Source organism: Platalea leucorodia, assembly GCF_965183815.1.
Source record: "Platalea leucorodia genome assembly, chromosome: 10".
NCBI lineage: Eukaryota > Metazoa > Chordata > Aves > Pelecaniformes > Threskiornithidae > Platalea > Platalea leucorodia.
This window is the reverse complement of record NC_138832.1, coordinates 20,467,442-20,486,513: the sequence shown is the minus strand read 5'-3', so window position 1 is coordinate 20,486,513 and position 19,072 is coordinate 20,467,442. Positions and strand designations below refer to the sequence as shown.

General features: G+C 37.1%; 1 protein-coding gene across 6 annotated transcripts in view; it reads right to left on the bottom strand.

The window, feature by feature from the left end:
* LOC309595868 (phosphatidylinositol-binding clathrin assembly protein-like) overlaps nt 1-19,072 on the bottom strand; it is a 34,297-nt gene that overhangs the window by 5,786 nt on the left and 9,439 nt on the right. For 3 of the 6 annotated variants that reach the window (XM_082323359.1, XM_082323360.1, XM_082323361.1), the window contains exons 3-18: nt 16,949-17,024; nt 15,924-16,026; nt 15,648-15,741; nt 15,434-15,545; nt 14,272-14,378; nt 13,597-13,638; nt 9,188-9,273; nt 7,959-8,082; nt 5,923-6,059; nt 5,500-5,603; nt 4,456-4,602; nt 3,936-3,995; nt 3,732-3,842; nt 2,742-2,858; nt 2,522-2,552; nt 1,912-2,032 (exon numbers count right to left, since the gene is read on the bottom strand). In XM_082323359.1, coding sequence (XP_082179485.1) covers nt 1,912-2,032; nt 2,522-2,552; nt 2,742-2,858; nt 3,732-3,842; nt 3,936-3,995; nt 4,456-4,602; nt 5,500-5,603; nt 5,923-6,059; nt 7,959-8,082; nt 9,188-9,273; nt 13,597-13,638; nt 14,272-14,378; nt 15,434-15,545; nt 15,648-15,741; nt 15,924-16,026; nt 16,949-17,024 — 1,572 coding nt within the window. The remainder of the gene's footprint in view (nt 1-1,911; nt 2,033-2,521; nt 2,553-2,741; nt 2,859-3,731; nt 3,843-3,935; nt 3,996-4,455; nt 4,603-5,499; nt 5,604-5,922; nt 6,060-7,958; nt 8,083-9,187; nt 9,274-13,596; nt 13,639-14,271; nt 14,379-15,433; nt 15,546-15,647; nt 15,742-15,923; nt 16,027-16,948; nt 17,025-19,072) is intronic. The other 3 variants (XM_082323362.1, XM_082323364.1, XM_082323363.1) reach the window with 3 other exon arrangements.

The following is a 19,072-nucleotide window of genomic DNA, read 5'->3' as shown; positions in this document are numbered from 1 at the left end:
TCAAGTCCAGTACCATACCTGTCTGTAACTATGCTCAACTCATTTATTAAAACAATTGAAGCAGGAGGAAAAAAGTGCAAGGACAGCAACATCAGTAACTATGCCTGTTAACTTGGATAGACTCCCTGCCTAGAAAGCTATCACTAGTAACTTACAGCAAAAATAGAAATTTTACTAAATCTAGCCAGATTTGAGTATATTGCTTGCACAAACACTTGTGTGAGAAGCTTTTAGAGGGCATGGCATGCAATATTCCTTCTTCCTCACACTATGTGTGAGAATGGCATAGAAAAAAAAACAAGGAAGCATTCAGCTTAAAACAAGTGACCATTCAGCTTAAGAAACAAATAGCAATAGATGTTTAGTCAGGTAAATGTTGCTCACATACTAATTTCTGATGTCTGCAACATATCGCAATACGAAAAAAGAAAAATGAAGAGCATCTTAAGCTGGTAATAACTTATATCAGGTTATGTTCATAGGCACAGCGATGCATGCACTTCATATTGCCATGCATTGTTAAGCAGGGCTAATTATATTAAAAATGGAGTGCTAGTTAAAATACTTCACTATGAAAGAGTATGCAGACTATACATGAACTGGAGGGTTAACACTGAATGCCACAGACCAAGCCAGGACAGTTAGACCTTTCCAATACTGGGGCACTGATTTTAAAGATGCTCACAACCAAGCTAGTTCTTTGCATCATTAATTGCTGGAATCCCAAGCAAATGAGTGAGCAGATACCTGGCATAAAACACTCAAATGCTTTGTATTAAGTAAAATATTAAGAAAGTATTAAACGTGAACACACAAAATAAAAAATAGACAACCCAAATCCACAGTGATCAATGTGTGCTGAGGTGCCCTCTGTCTTTCAAAAATGAGAATGCATCAGCACTCTAACATAACATGTTCTAGAGCACCAAGAGGGGATAAAAAGATTTAATGGTCTCAGAAGTCTCACATAAAAGTGCTATACAACTGAGACATCCTCTCAGCTGAATTTTTGAGTTTCATTTTTGAGTCCAATACTGAATTTAATATTCTAGTCAACTTCGACAATCCTGAATGAGGATACTCACGCAAGATGAGGAAAACACACATTACAGGCAAAACTATTCTTATTGGCAAATAAAGTCAGACAGCAGTCCAAAATTCATAGCAAATATGGTAATTACCCTAGTTGTACATATAACAGAGATGAACATTTTACTTCCCTCCAAGGCGGCTGTATTTCAGAAGCAGTTTGTATTTGTATAGAAGATACTTGCAACATCTCTTTTAAAAGCACTGGAAAAGACAGTCACCTACAAATACCCCTCCAAAAAATGAAAATTCTTCATCTAAATAACTATAGAACTTCCACTTAGTATTTTGTACTGTGTTAAAAATATGAGGTTGCTGTTGAGCATTATCAAAAGTCCAAAGTGCTGCTTGACCTGATAATTAAGGTGCCTTGCAGGGGTTGCAGCAGCATTTCATGCGATAAAACTGAAAAAAATGGAAGGAACAGCAGTTTTGCCCTTGAAACACATTCTTAGGATTCTTAAAGGTGCACGTGGGCATGCAGGGCAGGGGCTGTGGGTGGCAGGGAGCACCTCAAACATGCGCATCAGAAATTTTCTGGTTTGGGGTCATTTGTTTCAATTCAAAAAGAACTTATGAACTGAGACAATGGCTCAAGTGAAAAGCTGATTATTTAAGTCTTTAATGGACAAGTTTTACAGTGAGGGGAAATAAAGCATACTAAAATCTCTACCTCATTCAGTTTGAGAAGTGATCCTACAAGCATTCCCCCCTGCCCCTCAGTCTTGCCCCAAACAGCCTTTGCTGTTCTTTGTAAGTTAATTCAAGCAGGGAAGTAGCATTTGCTAGAAAGAACCGTGATTTCAATAGTACATAAATTACCATATGTGGAATAGTGGGTAAAGGAGTAGGGTTCCATGTGGTCGATGTGCTTGTTTTTGCTTGCCAGTTTGTTCCACCAGTAAGTTTTTTCTCTGTAGGCTGGGTCCACTGCATATCTGATCTAAAATGAAACTGTGGTATTAGTTTTCACAGAGACAACAGCTAGAGTAACAACAACATAATGGAAAACCAAAACATGCCTTAATACATGTACACAGCTGAAATCTGTGAGTGGAAGAAACACTCACGATTTCAGTAACTACTTATATATCTCTGTTCCAGTAAGTATGAAGTCTGGGAGTTCTGTTTTGTGTTAAAAGTAAATTATCATTACTGCACTGTACAGCATAATGATTAAATGGAGTGTTATGTAACTGCAAGATCTTTTATGGTGCTCCATAAAAATACTTAAATACAGCAATTGCAAAACTAACTAAAATGAATTACTTCCAAAGTTAAGGTCAATCATATCATGGTGACTGACCACAAACTCACTTGGTAGCAGATTAGTTTCAAGAGTTGAGACTCTTCCCATCTTATTGCTGGTAAACTGTGCCAGAGACTACCAAATAGTCACGTGAGAATATTATAAGTACATATATGCACTTACTTTTTGGATGGAGTTCCTCCAAAGCCGAGATCTGGTGGGAAAGAGAAACAGACAAAATCCCTAAGTCTTTTTATTTTTTTTTTTTTGGGGGGGGGGGGGGGGGGACGGGGGGGGGACGACGGACGACGGGACGGACAACAGGGATGGGACGGGACAGACACCAGCTTGGTTTGTTTTTAGTAACAAATAGGAAAGTTAAATTTAAAAGCTTCACACTTACTTCCCACTAGATTAGCAAGTGAAGAATCAAGGTCATTTGCCAAAATTTTTCCGCTTTGCTGGTTGGCTGAAGTGGTTCTTTGACTTTGTGGTGGTACTGTGGGTTGCAATACATCATCTAGAAAGTTAAAAGCTAAACAAAGAACATAAAAGCAGCTGTTAATAAAACAGTTACACTGCATTTAATAGAATACATCCATAAGCCAGGGAGGTATTTTCTTTATAGAACACTAAGTAGTTTGAGTACTTATATATGGAGGTTCAGCATGCTGGAATTGTTTAAGGCTTAGACAGAAGCACAGTTTAACCTCTTATTTTTTTATGGAATACTATATTGTAGCTACTCATCTAGTAGAATCTTTAATTTTACTTTAGCAGTAGCTCATGCTATTTTTAAGTTAAGATGAATCTCCCCCAAAACTGAAGAAGAAAGAAGGTTGTTAAAGATAGCTTCAAAGTGTTCTTGTGACACAATATAGCAGTAATTTCATGATACTGCTAGTATCCTCAATGTACACAAGAGTTCTGCTGCTGTATGTTCATAAGGACTTTGAATATATAGCAAAATAGCACCAAGAGTAAGATCGTAACTCAGCTATTCTTCAAGTAACATACACACAACTAGTTTTGCATTTTTATAGGTACAATGCCTCCCACTGAAGTCAGAGGGAATTCACTATCACGTACCAAGAGAAAACACTGAGAACAGATTTAACATAAGCTTACCCGTTAAGAGATATCCAGTGGGCCACGTTCAAAGTTCATTCCCCCAAAAAGAGAGGAAACCGTTATTAAACAGTGTATGAGATTAGTCAAAGCTAATTTTAAAGTAAATAACTACAATTGAACTGATTGCCTGTTATCTTATTAGCCCTATAATCAGCTTGCAAAGGTATTAAGCTATTAAATTTTGAACTGCAATAGCAATTATGCTGAATTATTAAGCGACTGTTGCCTGTAGGGTGTAAGTTAGTCATAAGCTAGTTTTTACCACTTGTAGTCTTGTACTCTGGTGCTGTAGATTTTCCTCCAAAAACAGCATCAAAGTCCACATTAATCGTTGAAGAGGTGGTACTTGGAGGAGCTGAATGAAGAGGAAAACCTGAAAAAAAAAGTTTAATCAAATGCACCTATGGAGTAATACCACTCATTACAGTGAAACCAGAAAGTTTAAAAAAAAAAAAAATCAAATTACCATCAACAGTCAGAGGATGATACACAGAAGCATATGTAGGTTTATGACCACTAAAGTCATCTTTGTAATAAGAGAGAAGAAAATAAGGTCAGTTTAAAAGAGAAAAAGGAAGAAGGGACCCAAAAATTAAGTCTGCGGTTAAAAAATCAAGAATTTTTAGTAATAAAAAAAGGATTTTTTTATTTAACAAATTTGAAAAGCTCAAGTAACTCCTGCATTCCCCATTACAAAAGAGAAAGGAGGTTGCCGTTTGAAAGAAATCAGCAAAAATTCCAGCAACATTGCTAGTCTTAGGATGTCTAGCTTGGGCAAGCTGAACAAAATAATGAGCTATTTCAACTGTAGAAATGAAACTTTAGGAGACATATCATTTACTACATCTGAAATTAATGCAACATTTTCACTTGTTAATAAAAAGTGAAGATTGGTTCAAACCACAAAAAGATTACACAGCCCAGTTTATTAGCATTATTATCTCCAGGTGCAAAGGAATTACATGGGTATTGTTTGGGTTTTTTACCACTAAACAGTTCCACCGTTTGTTTGGAGGAAAAAGTAGAATTGATGAAAGGGGTGGTAGATTTTACAGCTTCTTCAACTGGCTTCATGTCAAAGATGTCCAGATGAGGTGGAGAACCAACACAACCATTTGAGGACGAGAAAGGACCTTTCAGATGCAGAAGTGAAGGAAAGAATACAGAGTACAAATAATGGGAAAGAAAAACAGACTGAAATGACTGAATATGAGAATCTCTAGACAAAGTCAAACTGTAAATATTCCACCTAGCGATCAGCCCATTAAAGATACAAATTCTTAGTTTCAGATAAAAATCCTAACAGCTCTCTTTATTTAGGGAAAATAATTCTAGTATTGCCATTGGGTGGGAGGGGAAGAATGACAGAACATTTATCAATCAAAAAAGTTAGATACTACATTTTTGGCTTCAAGAATCTACCTTTTAAATAGCACATAAAGGTATCAATTCTCCCTGTTAAAATACCAACACTTACAATGGTGCTAACATTGCCATATTTCAGCATTTAAGACATTTCTTTGACATCTATCCTGATTATTCTTTGGAGGGATGGGTGAGGGTACAGAGAATGCTGTGCCCAAGAAACTGGGAATAACAGCTTCGTTACAAGAACTCTGAAGTTACCCACACCTTTTAAATGAAAAGTATATTAAATATCACTTAATGGAATGGAAATACTAGTCCAGCATCTTTTCAGTTACATCTGCTTAGTTTATATTTCCCAGCATTTTTAAACTTTGATTTTTAGTTACATTTCTTCTACCTGTCCCCTTTATTGAATAGCTCCTTCGTTCCATCTACTGCACATTGACACTACTGCTATGTGTTAAAAAAAAAGTAACTGTTCTGTAACAGTTTGCTAGAGCTTTCAGATGACTTATTTTATATTCTGTCAAGGATAGAAATGTTTGGATGCAAAGTAATTAAGGTTTAAGATGTAGATTCCATTAAATATGAATCTGTAATTTATTCTAGTATTCTAAGAATTCACCCATCATTTAGACAGTCAAATCATCGTATCAGCTCACCTCCCCAAGCACTGCTTGCTGATGTCGATATAGCTGGAGTGCTCTGCACAGTTGGAACAAATGCAGGCTGAAGATCAAAAAGATCACTAGAAAGGTTGGGCATGCTGAATAAGGAAAGAGAGAGAGAGAAACATGAAGATAATGTAATAGGCATTGTATTCTTGTGTTATACTTGCGCCAGTCTCACTTTCTCTTGTTCACTAGTAGCCCAATAATAATAGTGGCACAATACAAAACTAGTAATTAAGCACTTCTTATTGACTGATATCAAAATTCCTGTGAATACAACAGGAAAGCATCAGCAAAAGTTTATTCCTGAAAAGTACTTGAGAAGTAATTAGGATCAGTGCTTTGCAGTTCATTGTGGAGCTACAGGCCAATGCAGTAATTTCTGCTTGGTTCAGAAAGCAAAGTATGTCTCACCTATTCGTTGTGGGTGCTGGTACTGCAAAGAGGTCAACAGCTACAGTGGTATTCACACTTTTTCCTGATAAGGTGCTTGGGGATGCTGATGTGGAAGTGGAATTTGATACTACAGAAATCTCTCTTAATCGCTGCTCCTGAAAGATGAGATATGCAATTTGCATTTTAGTTTTATTAATTTATTAACCCTTCAGTCCTGCAGACTTTTTCCAAGGAGAAATTTTAATTATGGTCTTAATAAATAAAACAGTTATTCTTCTGTAAAGTCCTGAACACAGAAAGATGATTGAAATTATAGATAAGAGTATTTGTTTTAACAAAGCCTTTAAAAATCAAGGTGGGACTTGAGGTTTTAAGTATTTTTTTTAAACTATCTGTAACTGCCTAGAAGTAAACCACTTGTAGTCAAGCTACACATTCTAGGCTCCCCTCATAGTCACTCAGAGAAACAGGTCAATGGACCTTTGCTCAGGAAGACCTATCTCCCTCTACTGTTAGGATCTCTTCATAGTTCAATTCAGATGTTCAGAACTCAGACTGACAATGCGCATCTTAGTAATATCCACGTGGTGTTGCTTTTAAACTAGCAAAATAGAAATCTAGTTTACATTGTTAATTTTAGGTTTACATCTCTCATTACTTCTAGATACGCCCACTGCATGGATACAGCACAGGTCAAAGCATGGGTGCATGTTTTACACTGCTTACATTCCTCAAGGAAAATGCCGAGTGAGCTTTCAAGCTTCCCCTCCCCCAAAATGAAAATTTGTATCAACCGATTCAATTATTCTGTTACAGCAGCTACAAGTCCTATCATAGTAGAAGTGGGACAGTGAAGAGGGGAGACATCTGATGCAACTCCTGAAACAAAAACAAAAACAACCCCAACCAAAAAACCCAAACATCATCACAACACTTGCTGAGATTCAAGTGAAGTAGTTCAGCAGCAGGCAGCAAAGCACACTAAGATTGTAGTCTAACAGCAAAAAAGCCTGCTTCACATTCATTTGAAAAATATGCCTTACACCAAGTCAGGAAAGTGGAGAATTTCACTAAACCTCTATAACTCCAGAGATGAAACTCAACTCTGCATTACCGTCAAAGTTTACTTTCACACTCCAAATAGTTTTAAGGCTCTCATATTGTGGCCTCCAGATGACACGAGCAGAGTTGCTTCATCATTTAGGTGTGCCTAGAGATGTTAAAGCAACACAAGAAAAATTCCCAGCCTCCCCACTCGCGTGTGCCTGGGACGTGACAGAACTACAGACTTAGCTTTCACCAAGAGAAGCATCTTGCTTTGTTCAAGATTTTATACTGTGTATGTTCTCAGGAAACAGTGTTATAAACAGGTTAAAGGACCTGAAGGACCAGGATTCAGGCCTTAAGAGAGGGACATTACTAAGAGGACTACTCAACAAGTACCAATGAGCAAAGGAAAGCGCATTAAGGAACCAAGAAGGAACACACTGATTTTCTTTCAAATGTGTTATTATTCAAAGTCCATAAATTATACCTAAATACATATGATTTCAAACAGTTTTCCCAACTAAATTATGAAATTATAAATAAGAGCAGTTAAATGTGGACAGAACTGTAGTGTATATTCTCATTATGAGCAACATGACTGAAAAAAAAAAAATCACACTAAAGCCATATTCCATACATCATGGGGAATAATGATTCCCTCTTACCAATAATCGGTCCTACAATAGCAATGCTGTATGTTCAGCTGTGAGATGTAACCTAGAAATGTTGCATACTCATTTTGTGAATCTTTGAGATAAATAACAATCTCCTGTAAGGAAGAACATAGATGATTTATATCAGCTGTCTGCTATTCAAATCATACTCCTGGTAGAAGGGTCACCACATATTGGCAGCCATCACACCTGCATCCTACAGAATCACGCCTTGGCCTCTCTTAAGATAAGAGTTGCCCCACCATACACTATTTTAAGCCAATCCTGGTTTTCACCTGTACCCAGTTGAAAAAAAAAAAATCTCAGAATACAAACTTGTAAAAACTACAGTACCTTAAGTGCCTGCAGTCTAGCTTGTTCCTCCTCCAATGCCTGCTGCTTTTCTTTCTCATCCATCCTGCTAAATGACATTCCTGTATTGGCAAGTGTGGAAACAGCACTGGATAGGGCACTGGCTCTAAAAACAGTAATAATTTAAAAAAGTTTTATTAAGAAAAACAGTCAGGTATACATCACTTAGTTTAATCATCAAGTGCCTCGCCTAGTTGTGTGTCATTCCCGCTCCACTCCAGTCTTTTCTTCCCTTTCTCTCTGGTACAGAAAAGCAGACAACGCAATAACAAGGGAATTTGGTGAAAAAGCAGCATGAGTACACAGGACTACTCCCTCAAGTTTCAGCAAGTAGGAACTGGAAAGTGCAGAACATACCAGTTGTCTTTTCCTTTAAGGTCATATAGACTAGACTGGAATTCTATTCCATTCAAGTGGCAGAGGCACAGAAAGCTTGTTGGTACGTATCACACATATAACAGTAAAAAAAGCACAGAAGTTATTCCCTTTATAGTATACTTTTTAGCAGAATACTATGGTAGTGAATCCTCAAGATACTTGCCAAAAAAAAAAAAAAAAACAACAAACTAAGGAGCAAGACAGCAGCTCAGGAACGTAGCATACACCGATACATTTACCAATATTTACAAAAGTTTCTGGGGAGAATGCCTATGCCAAAAGAGAGATCTCACTCTTCAGTCAGAAGTACTGTTTATACATATCGATACCGTACTTGACAGAAAGAATAACACAATTCCTGTCAGCACAAAGCATCTAAGCTAATTTGGCCATTCTGAGACAGGACTGAAGAACTTTTATAAGCAGGTTAAGATAAATTCATAGTCTGAGAGGTAGATAATTCACAATAAAGATAAATACCATCCTACCCTGGGTAAAAAGAGCCTCAAAAACCAAATACCTTAGAAGTCTTACAAGCCAAAGGACTTCAAACAAGTAAAAGCTAAAAAAATAATATACAAAGTCTCAGCTCAGTGGTTTATTACAGCATACTAAGAAGTCTGTCAGAGACACAGGCAGACACACTTAGATTTCAAGTGTGACTAAGCTATCAGACTACTACTTACGAGATGCTTCATTTATGCTTCTAGGAAGATATACTTGGAAGTGTGTAAAACTCAAGGAGAACACCAAATGATTGAATCCTGAAAATTCTTAGTATGAAGATGACAAATCCTAAGTATAGGCATCGTTGTAATCCATTGGGTGCTCACCTGCTGGCAGCGGAGACTTCTTTTGTTTTCTTTCCCTCCACAGAAGCCAAATGCTGTTCCAGTGCTTCAAGCAAGCTGCTGGGTGCCTGAAGTTAAAGTATTTATAAAACACTGCTTCTAGATAACACGACATTGTTTAGTACACAGATTAGTTTCCTCATCCACTAAAAAACAAACAAAACCCCACACATCAGTAATTGTGCCTTTGGGCTTTGCTGCCATCCTGCACACCTGGATTCTATCTACCCAGCTGTGGCTCTTTAAAAGGAGCGGCACCACAGAGACAAAGTAAGGATTCCCCCAGAGTAGGTCTGCTTCTGTGTACTCAAGCTGCATTCTTGGTTTTGGCAACAGTATTTGCTATGTTAAGATTAATCCAATAATCACAGCTGATTAAGCAGTACTCCCTTAAACTCGCAGAAGTACCAAAATGAAGCCTTGGCATTTTTGATCCCCTTTCCCCCCTAGCAAAAAAAAGCCAATCATTTTCCATCCAAATATTTACAAAGGCTTGCATGAGAAACACTTGACTACAGCAGAACTTTAGGTTTGATTAAAAAAAAAAAAAAGCAATCAAATTCAACCTGATCCCAGCAATACTATTGCAGACTGAGTAGCTATTCAGCACATGACTATACAATGAACCAATTCAATTACTCCAAGGCCTTTGGTAGCCTAAAACATTAGAAACTAGCAACATCACTTCCAACAAAGTTGTTTTTTGGCAGATTCCCCCTTCCCCCGCCCAAGAAAAGTGTTACCCATGAGAAGTTTTTAAACATTAAGCTGTTTTTAAGGCAGTGAAACAGATTCCAAAAAACAGGCTTCTCGCCACCGAAATCCAGCAGGAAGTCAGGCACTAGACACCTCAGCTAAGACATGAAGGACTTAAATAAGTTTTAGGTGACCAACACTCATAAGCTTACGAAGATTTTTGAGAGCACAGCCGTGACATCATTCAGTACCAAAGATTTTAACTGATAAGTAACAGAAAAGAGCAAGTTTAAACTATATAGACTAAGGCACACCAGAGCTGCTTTGGTTCCTCCAGAAAACAAGAAGTGCCAATCATAACCTGCCTTCTTTCTGCCATGTACTTGTACCCACTACAGAAATATTTCTTCCATACCAAAGGAAACAGCTTCAAAGCTCAGAATAAATTTGAACTCATCTTTATTACGCAGTCTTAGTAGCAAGTAAGGTTTCTCCAAATCACCCTATAAGAACGACCTCCATCAAGCACAAATAATTAGGCTGGCACTTTTGGAAGAGTTCACTGCCTTGCTATTCTACCCACATTGCTCTTGCGGCTTTTAACTACACAGTCCATACTCCATAAAACAAGTGAAATAAATCCTACTGCAGATTCAGATGAAGGGAATAGACCTCTAAAGTTTTAATCTACTTGCCAGCTCAGTCCTCCTCATCTGGCAGGGTTTCAGAGATATTCAGCCTCTCTTACCACTTGCCAGCTTTCAGCAGGTAAAACAGATATGATAGGCATTGTCTGCAAGAAAAACAAGCTTGCCCTTGCTAGCCCTTCTGTACCAAAAGCTAGACCACAGTATTTCCTGGAAAGACGAAAAATATTAATCACACAAGGCTTTGGCAAGCTCCCCTCTGAAACACTGAGCCCAAGTCTAGCTTCTCACATTCAGTGAAGGCCAATTCAAGCTACAAGATATGCAAAGAAAAGCAATTAGAATAATCCTATAAAACTGCTTGTCTTAAGGCCTGAGTTGGTATTTCTTTCTATAATTAGAGCTACGTAAGCTAAGACAGTGTAGTTACCTCAACGACCGGTCCTGAATAAATTCAGCCTTCAAACTACACAGCTAAACCCCAAGGGGGAACATTCTGAAATACCCTCCCGGAAAGGTATCAGGGACCAAAACAAAAACACACCAAAACAAAAAACCCCATATTTTTACCTTTCAGGAGGAACAATATTTTGCAAAAGGCACTGCATGACACAGCTAGATAGATAATAGCAGGAGACTATACCCCAATTCCGGAAAGTTTTTCTTAGTCTTCCCTTTTTTTTTTTCAAGGCCACTCTAAAACTTATCTGTATGGAAAAGCATATTCTATACCTGTTGTTTCCAAAACCCTCCAAACAACCCCCTCAACCATAAAACCAACAAACCAGTAACTCCTCTGAGCTTTCTCATTGCTGCAGACATCCACAAAACATCAGAGATGAAACTTTGAGTGAACAGATCTTCATAGTTTTATGTCAGAAAAGATGCCTGGCCTAATACAGACATTATGACTTGAAAAAGGCCGTATTTTCTGATTCAGCCTCCCTCCCCCCGACAGACATCTGACAGACTAACATCCATATGGAGGAAAATGACCCAGTTGCATTCAGGAAATACAGTAACAGCTATAACAGAAAGTATGCAACATCATTCTGAAACAGGGCACCTAAAAAGGAAAATATTTTCTTTATAGGAACTGGCAAAAGTGGCAGTAGTGCGAACATTAGAATCCAGGAAGAAAAACACTTATACAGCAGCAGGAATAATAAATCCCTAAAGAGATAAAATTATTGTTGTCAGGCACAGCTTAAGGAAACTCTGAAATGTGCATATCCCAGAACAGAATATACATCAGAAACATAAACAAAATATTTGGAAAGAAATTAAATATGGTAGATTAGAATAGAAACAAAAGACATGATCCTGTCAGAGCTTATTTCAGAAACACGAGCACACGGAAAATTAAATTTTTGTGAAAGCCCAGTATTAAGAAATTTTAGCAAATTCTTTTATGTGGCACTAAACTGACGTGCAGTTATTCAACTCCTATTAAATGCCACAAAATTTACTACGGAAGTGGAATGCTTAACAGTGGCACTGAAACTGCCAAAATACACAGGATGCTGACATCTACCACCACAGTTCAGAGTTGCCTTTCATGTCTAGTGCACTTAGAACAAAATAGCTGAGCTATTAGAAAAAATGTTGTGAGAACAGTAGATATAAAGGGTTTTGCTCACTGAAAGTTTCAGATATAAAGAGCAGCAAAATGAAGTTAAATCCCCCATTCTCAGTAAATCAAAAAAAGATTGAAGAGTCTTATAATTACCCAATTAACTGGACAAGTGCACACAAACCCAGTCAAGTATAACTTCAGACTTGAGTATAATTTGATTAGCACAATACAGACCAGCTGAATACTGCAGTACTATTCAAAAGACAGAGTAAGATGCTAAGATCAAACACCAAAAGAACATCAAACTACTGTTTTCTCTCATTACCTGCTCTTACCCTGCTGGTTACAGTCGTATTTCTTTCCTACCACAAAGGCCTAGAAGTTCTTAGAGGTGTTATTAATTGCTAGGAGCAAGTATTAGAGATTTGTACTTTGAAACATGTATGATTTCGGATGGAAATCATACTGTAGGCAGTAACGAACACCACTAACAATGGGAGTTCGTGGTTTAGATTTGATTTCCATATTAAAGAGAGGCTGATGAAATTTAGGCAAATCTTCACAGTAGATATATTTTTACATGACTAACCCATGAAATTTAATTTCACGAAGGCAGTGTAGGATTAGATGTGACTGTTCAAAGTTTACACATTAGATTTTAACTGTTTCACGCTGACGCCACTTAAACAGCTTGAGTACTCTAGACCTCTAAGGCACTCCAGTTCATTGCCCAAGCCTCCTGACAGATTGCCATTTATTCTACTCATCAGGTTATTCCGCGCTACAGAAAGCGTACCAAATACCTATGTCCTGTTGGGTTGATCCTAGGTTAGAAATACAACGTCCCTATGAACTGAAGGAACTTGCAAAGAATAACTTTGTGCACTTCTGTTGACTATCAGTGTTTCCTGTTCACTAGGACAAACCATCTTTCTCACCTCCTTTCCACCCCTCTATTTATCCTCACTAGAAGGTGTTCCCCTGCATTCTACTTTTTAGACTAAACGTTCCAGCGCACAACCTGTATTGCTCGTGTGCCTCATACTGCTGAGTAATATCGAAGGCAGCGTTAAGTGCTGATATAGAAACATCAAATCTATTCAGACCTCAGGGGAAAGAAAAAACTCTTGACTGAACTAGGTAACTGTAATCTTTAAGTTACAGTGAAATAGAAGGTTTTCCTCAAGACATGGCAAGATGCTTGTAGCTTACATGCCAGTGAATCTTCGGTGATAAAAACGAGTTCTCGAAAAATATTTCCTGTTTTATTGCAAAAAAATCTTATTAAGAGCTGCAAAGTGTGAGTACTGAACACGTTTAATCCATGGGAAAAGTCACCATACATATTTCTCATATATAAATGCATAGAAGAGAATATGTTCTCAAGATGAATGATTACTATGATACACACCAACCTTTAAAAATGCAAAGAACAAAATAATTGGGTTAATCAGTATGATACGCACACTGACCTGAGTGAGATCTGGAATGTCACCCTGATCAATTCCAACTTGCTGGGTTTACAAAAAAAAAAAAAAGAAAAAGAAAAAAAAAGAAAAAAACGTACATTACTACATGCAGTGGCAATGAAAATAAAAACCAGTGATGTCTGAATGCTACATAGAAACTATCATATTAAAAAGGGATATTCATAACTTTCTGAACTGGTACGAGTTTCACTAAGAACACACCTCAGAAATCACAAGTGTATTAAATTGCATCTCAAAGCAAACACAACTTTTCATCCAGCCTAACTTCTTCATGCAGAAAAGCTTACTGGGAGCATTAGAAAACACCCACATTGCTTACTGAAACTACTTCTCCATTTTGAGCAATTACAGTAAAGGAGAGCACTGTAAGTAGACTGTAATATTCAGTTCATACATTTTGAACCATTAATGAAATCTATAACAACACTTCAGAAAGCTGACTATGTTGTCTGGCTAATAAAAAGGATACCCAAGAACCTCACTTCATGTTAAAGAGCATATACAAATCTTTAAAATACCTAATCTGTAGAATACTTCCTTGTATAGTGAAGTTAAGCGAACGTTAATCTGTTTGTGAAGTTGTTATTATGAATATAGATTACTGTACCAGTACAGACAGCTAAATGATATCCTTTCCATAGATGTAGATTTATTTACCTCTGCTACTTTGAGGAATTCAGACAATTTGGTCATTCTGGCTAGAAATTTTTTGTAAATATCCAAGCCTTCTTTGCACTGGTTCTTCTTCATATCAAAATATCTTTCTGAGGATGCAAACAAAACCCTTGTAAGATAACAGCCTCCCCAGCAAAAAGCTGACATGGTATTATAACAGTTAATTCAAGACAAGCTTCACGGAGAGAACAGACAGTAACTCAAAGCTATTCAGATTTTAAAGTTTACATGAACACCTGACACCTTCTGTAACAAGTCAGTCAATAGAAAAACATTGATTTTTTTATTTCAGTACTTTAGAATATGACGCAAATCTTTATTAAGCATGGATGTGAATGTCTGCAATCGTTAAATTAAGTATTTAGGGGAATATTTTCAAGAAGTCAACTTATTAGCTGGCAACGAGGCAAATTATTTTATCATTTGAAAATATTCCTGCTATGTATTTACATTTTTAGTATCAATACGTTTTCATGTTTGCAAATGGCCTCAATATCCAAAAGACATCAGAATGGCTACTGAAGTGGTATGTACACTGAACTGACCTACCAAAAGGAGTGCCAACCACATCCTTCACTTTTTGTGGTTTTGCCCTATATACTTATAGATATTTCATTGAGTAAAAACTAATGGATTAACAGAGCAACCTGATCAGATGTTTTCATTCAGAAATTTGCTTGAATAGTCATTATAAGGCTTTGCTAAGAGCTTACCACTCTTGAGCAAAAAACCCTACGTGTCATCTACTAGGCTTATGCAGATTCAGTTACTAGGTAAAAGTGAATAGTCAAGCCATAAAGAAAGTACGGGAAACCAGAAGTCAGTCACACTGCAACTATACTAAATACTCAAAAATACCAGGGACATCACTAATACTTTTACAATCCAACTGCACATCTATGGTATCTTTGTTTTAGTCTCACCAGTCACCCTCTCATCTCAATTTCTGTTGCAAGATATATTCTTCAAGGTAGAAGCATATGTTTAAGCCTATGCTAGTTGCCCCTAAACTAAGACAGGCTTAATTTAATAGTAATGGAGCAGAGAGAATTTATTAGGAAATTGCAGTCAGAAATTGTCTATATTCTTTAGTTCTCTCAATATCTTCACAAAAGTTCAAAAGCAAAAAAAAATTCTCACATACCTAAAAGGTTAATAATTCCCTCATTGTATGCTGCAAAAAGTCTAATGGAATCTTTAAAGAGGAGCATGAAGGCAGCATTTATAACACCATTTGTTAGTTCATTTGGATTTGCCTGTGTAGAAAGCAATAAGAAAGTAAATTAGTATTTAATAAAATAACGCAACTCTCACTTCAAAATGAGAGTGTTACCCAACACTGAGCTTAAAGTACTTACATCAAAATCAAGGAGTGCATCAAGCTGGTTCTGTATGATTGGAAGGGTTTTCAGAAGCTTTTCAGCATTCATGGTTCTCATCACTCCGTCCAGCCTACAGAGTAGAAGACATTTTTACAAGTTACCAAGACACCTCAGCATGTTATGCTGCTTCAACACCACTATACTGCTTCAAAGGGCCAGAAGGAACACCAGTCTGTGATAACCTCAAGAACAACTGGTATTTCCCTCCCCCCAATATGAAAGACCAAACAAAAGAGGCAATAACGGTCTTACCCTCTCTTCATTTTGGTGAAGTCAACTGCTACAAGTCTATATGAAAGTGCTTTTTCATTCAAGTATCTGCTGTATCGCCTAATGAAGGTAGACATATCATAGCCTAAAAGTTAAGCATTTATAAGTTAGACATTTTTGAAGCGGTACAGTTTAAGTTCTTTTCAAGAACTATTCTCCTACTAGCCCATTTTATATCAATTAGCATAAAAAACACTTTCCAGAGTCTTGAGATTCACTATTTTTCCACCTTGAGATGTAACGTTACAGTTTCTTCCCAACTTGCTAAGATTAGGAAAGCATTCATTGCAATTATGAGAATAAACACCTAAACACATTAAAATATTAGGCAAGAACCAAGCATAAAATATTAGGCAAGAACCAAGCATAAAATATTAGGCAAGAACCAAGCATAAAATATTAGGCAAGAACCAAGCATAAAATATTAGGCAAGAACCAAGCAGCTCTTATTAAGATGTTCTTGAAATTAGACCAGGAATGTATTCCTAGCAAAATGCTGAAGACTTCGGTAACTTATCTGCAATGCTTCAAAAACCACATAAAGACCTAAAAATATTTCCTACCATTGGCAAGTAATTAAAAGACTTCTCAGAGATTTGAAGGAGTTCTTGCTATTTATACAGCACATCCTAGTTACCATTCCATGTACCTTAAGAGTAAACATTTACTCCTGAGACACTAAAATGCAATGGCAAAAATAGATCATTGTGCTAATATTCATCAGGTTTATTTTAGTCAGCGTTTGGATTTCGCTTTTTAGAATTTACAGCTGTGTACGCACATGATACGTACATTACAGACAAATTTCCAGCACTCAGCTAGGTAACTGAGAATCTCACTTTCCTTGTGTCTACATTCTTGGTTGGACATTCTTTGGTGCCTCATGCAATATAAATCATAATAGCCTTTCATTTAAATGTCATTTGTCTCCTAGAGCGCACCGACACAGGCACTATCACAGAGCAAAAAAGCAGTAGAGTTATTTCCTTCAGTGAAAAGATCCTTACCCTGCATGGCACTTTTGTCCAGGTAGTTATTTAAATTGAACAAAGTGTTTCGGGATGCAAGATACTGGATAAAGCGCTGTTGGTGAAGAAAAAGTTGAGAGTATCATTGTTGTGAGTCAGAACAGTTAACCATATTACAAGAAAACTACACTTACCTTGTAACTGTTTCTAGTAACCTCTATCGACAATAGAAATTAATTAAAAGGGAAAAATTTAAAGGAAAACTTGAAACTACGGATTAGCACAGCCTCTGAAATCCAGAGCTCTATTTGGCAAAAATATAAATTTAAACTAAGTAAAAAGACATCACTGTCTGTGAATAAAAGACTAATAATCCTAGAAGAAGCTGCTTAGGTTAACTTTGTAGTTTAGAACAGACAAGCTGGAAAACACAAACCAAAAATACCACTCGCATTATCCAAGCTCCCAACCTTTGCATAGCTCTACTGCTGCTGTAGAAGTGGGAGACAGGCTTAGTTACGAAGTTTAAAAGTAATTAGTAACAATAATGCTTCTGGAACTGTGATAAGCAGCAGCGCTGGGGTTATATATTACGTGTATATACAATTATATTTTATACATATATGTATTTTATAATGCAGTGATCCGACTAAACAATATTTAAGTTATGACAAATAATAGCTGGCTCCATAAATAACACAAGAGTAAGAGACAAACACATGCAGACAGCAAGGTAGTTTTAAAAGTTTCTCTGCCACTGTTCCACACAGATCTCCTATGATTGTGATTTCTCGACTTCCTTGCTTCTTTGTATATGTTTTAGTCCATAAAAGAGGATTATGATCAGCATTGCTTAAGGAACTTTTTACTTCTTTGATCTGAATCCCTCTCCTGCCACAGCACACAGGGCCTGTTCCTTCACACTTCATGGTGGAAATCCACCTGTCTGCCAGGTTTGGACTATTGCACTCTGCAAAACTAGCGTTTTTTTAAGTCAGGCTCAGTATGGCACCCGCTCTTTGGGAACCGTAATGAGGGCTTAGCACAGCAACAAGAAAATTCTTCTCACAAGTACTATTTAAACTGAAAGCAGTACTTTCACCTTCCAAGGGGCCCAAATGATTCCCCGACTTGTCACGTACCACCTCATCAGTAACTCTGTATGTGTTCACAGCCTATAGCTACGGAGTTCACACAAGTCTACAACACGCAGCTTGCCTACCAACACTTTTGGCACTGTTTTAACTTCTTATTCTGTTTTCCAGTCGGCTTATCTGGTCTTTGTACATCTTAGTACTGCATTCAAAGAGATACAGAAGAAGAAAAACAGTTGGAACATGATCAGGAACAGAACAGTGATATTCAAAAGGTGTCTATACACATTTCAAAATTAGCTACTGTTCTGAATCTTATTTTAAAAGGGCCAAGGCTAACTCTTATTCTCCAGATGTCAGAGGTCTTGCATTGCACAATGCACAGGTGAAAGGAGTTTTAACCTGCTTCACCCAAAACTTCATCACAAGAAACAAGCAGTCATGTTGAACAAGAAACTGCAAGACAGTGATTGCTCAGACAACATTTTAACCTTCTGCTATATCTACTTATACTTAAAATAGAAGTCCAACATCTGATAATTTTTCGTCTGTTTAAAAGGCCTCTTTTAACGTATTAGAGCAGTGAGGAGTACACTCATGTTCCACCTGAAATTACAGAACTAGTGTTCCAGCTACATTATCTCAGCAGGGATAAAGGAACTCTGTTTCAAGTTTCAAATGAACCCATTCAAAGCCGAGGAGCAGTTTTGGTACAGACATAAAAGTTCAATGTTCTGACACTACAAAACGCTGAATGGGCAAACAGATGCTGACTGGTAGCCTACAACTCTTAAGTTTTGATTGTTTTTCTATGGTTCAGCTCTCTGCCCTTTTTTCTTTCAAGTTTCAGTGTGTAGATATGAACTGTATTAGAAGAAGAGAGAATAAAATACACAAACTGATTTACAGCACTCAGTTTAGCTTTATACTTGCAATAAGTAGTGAATTCCAAGCAGTGAATTTTACTTCATATTATCTTCTCATTTCAGTCTATTATCTATTGAAACTACAATTTAAGCCCATAAATAACTTGGGGAAATGTTAAGAAAGAGCACACTATGTTTTACAG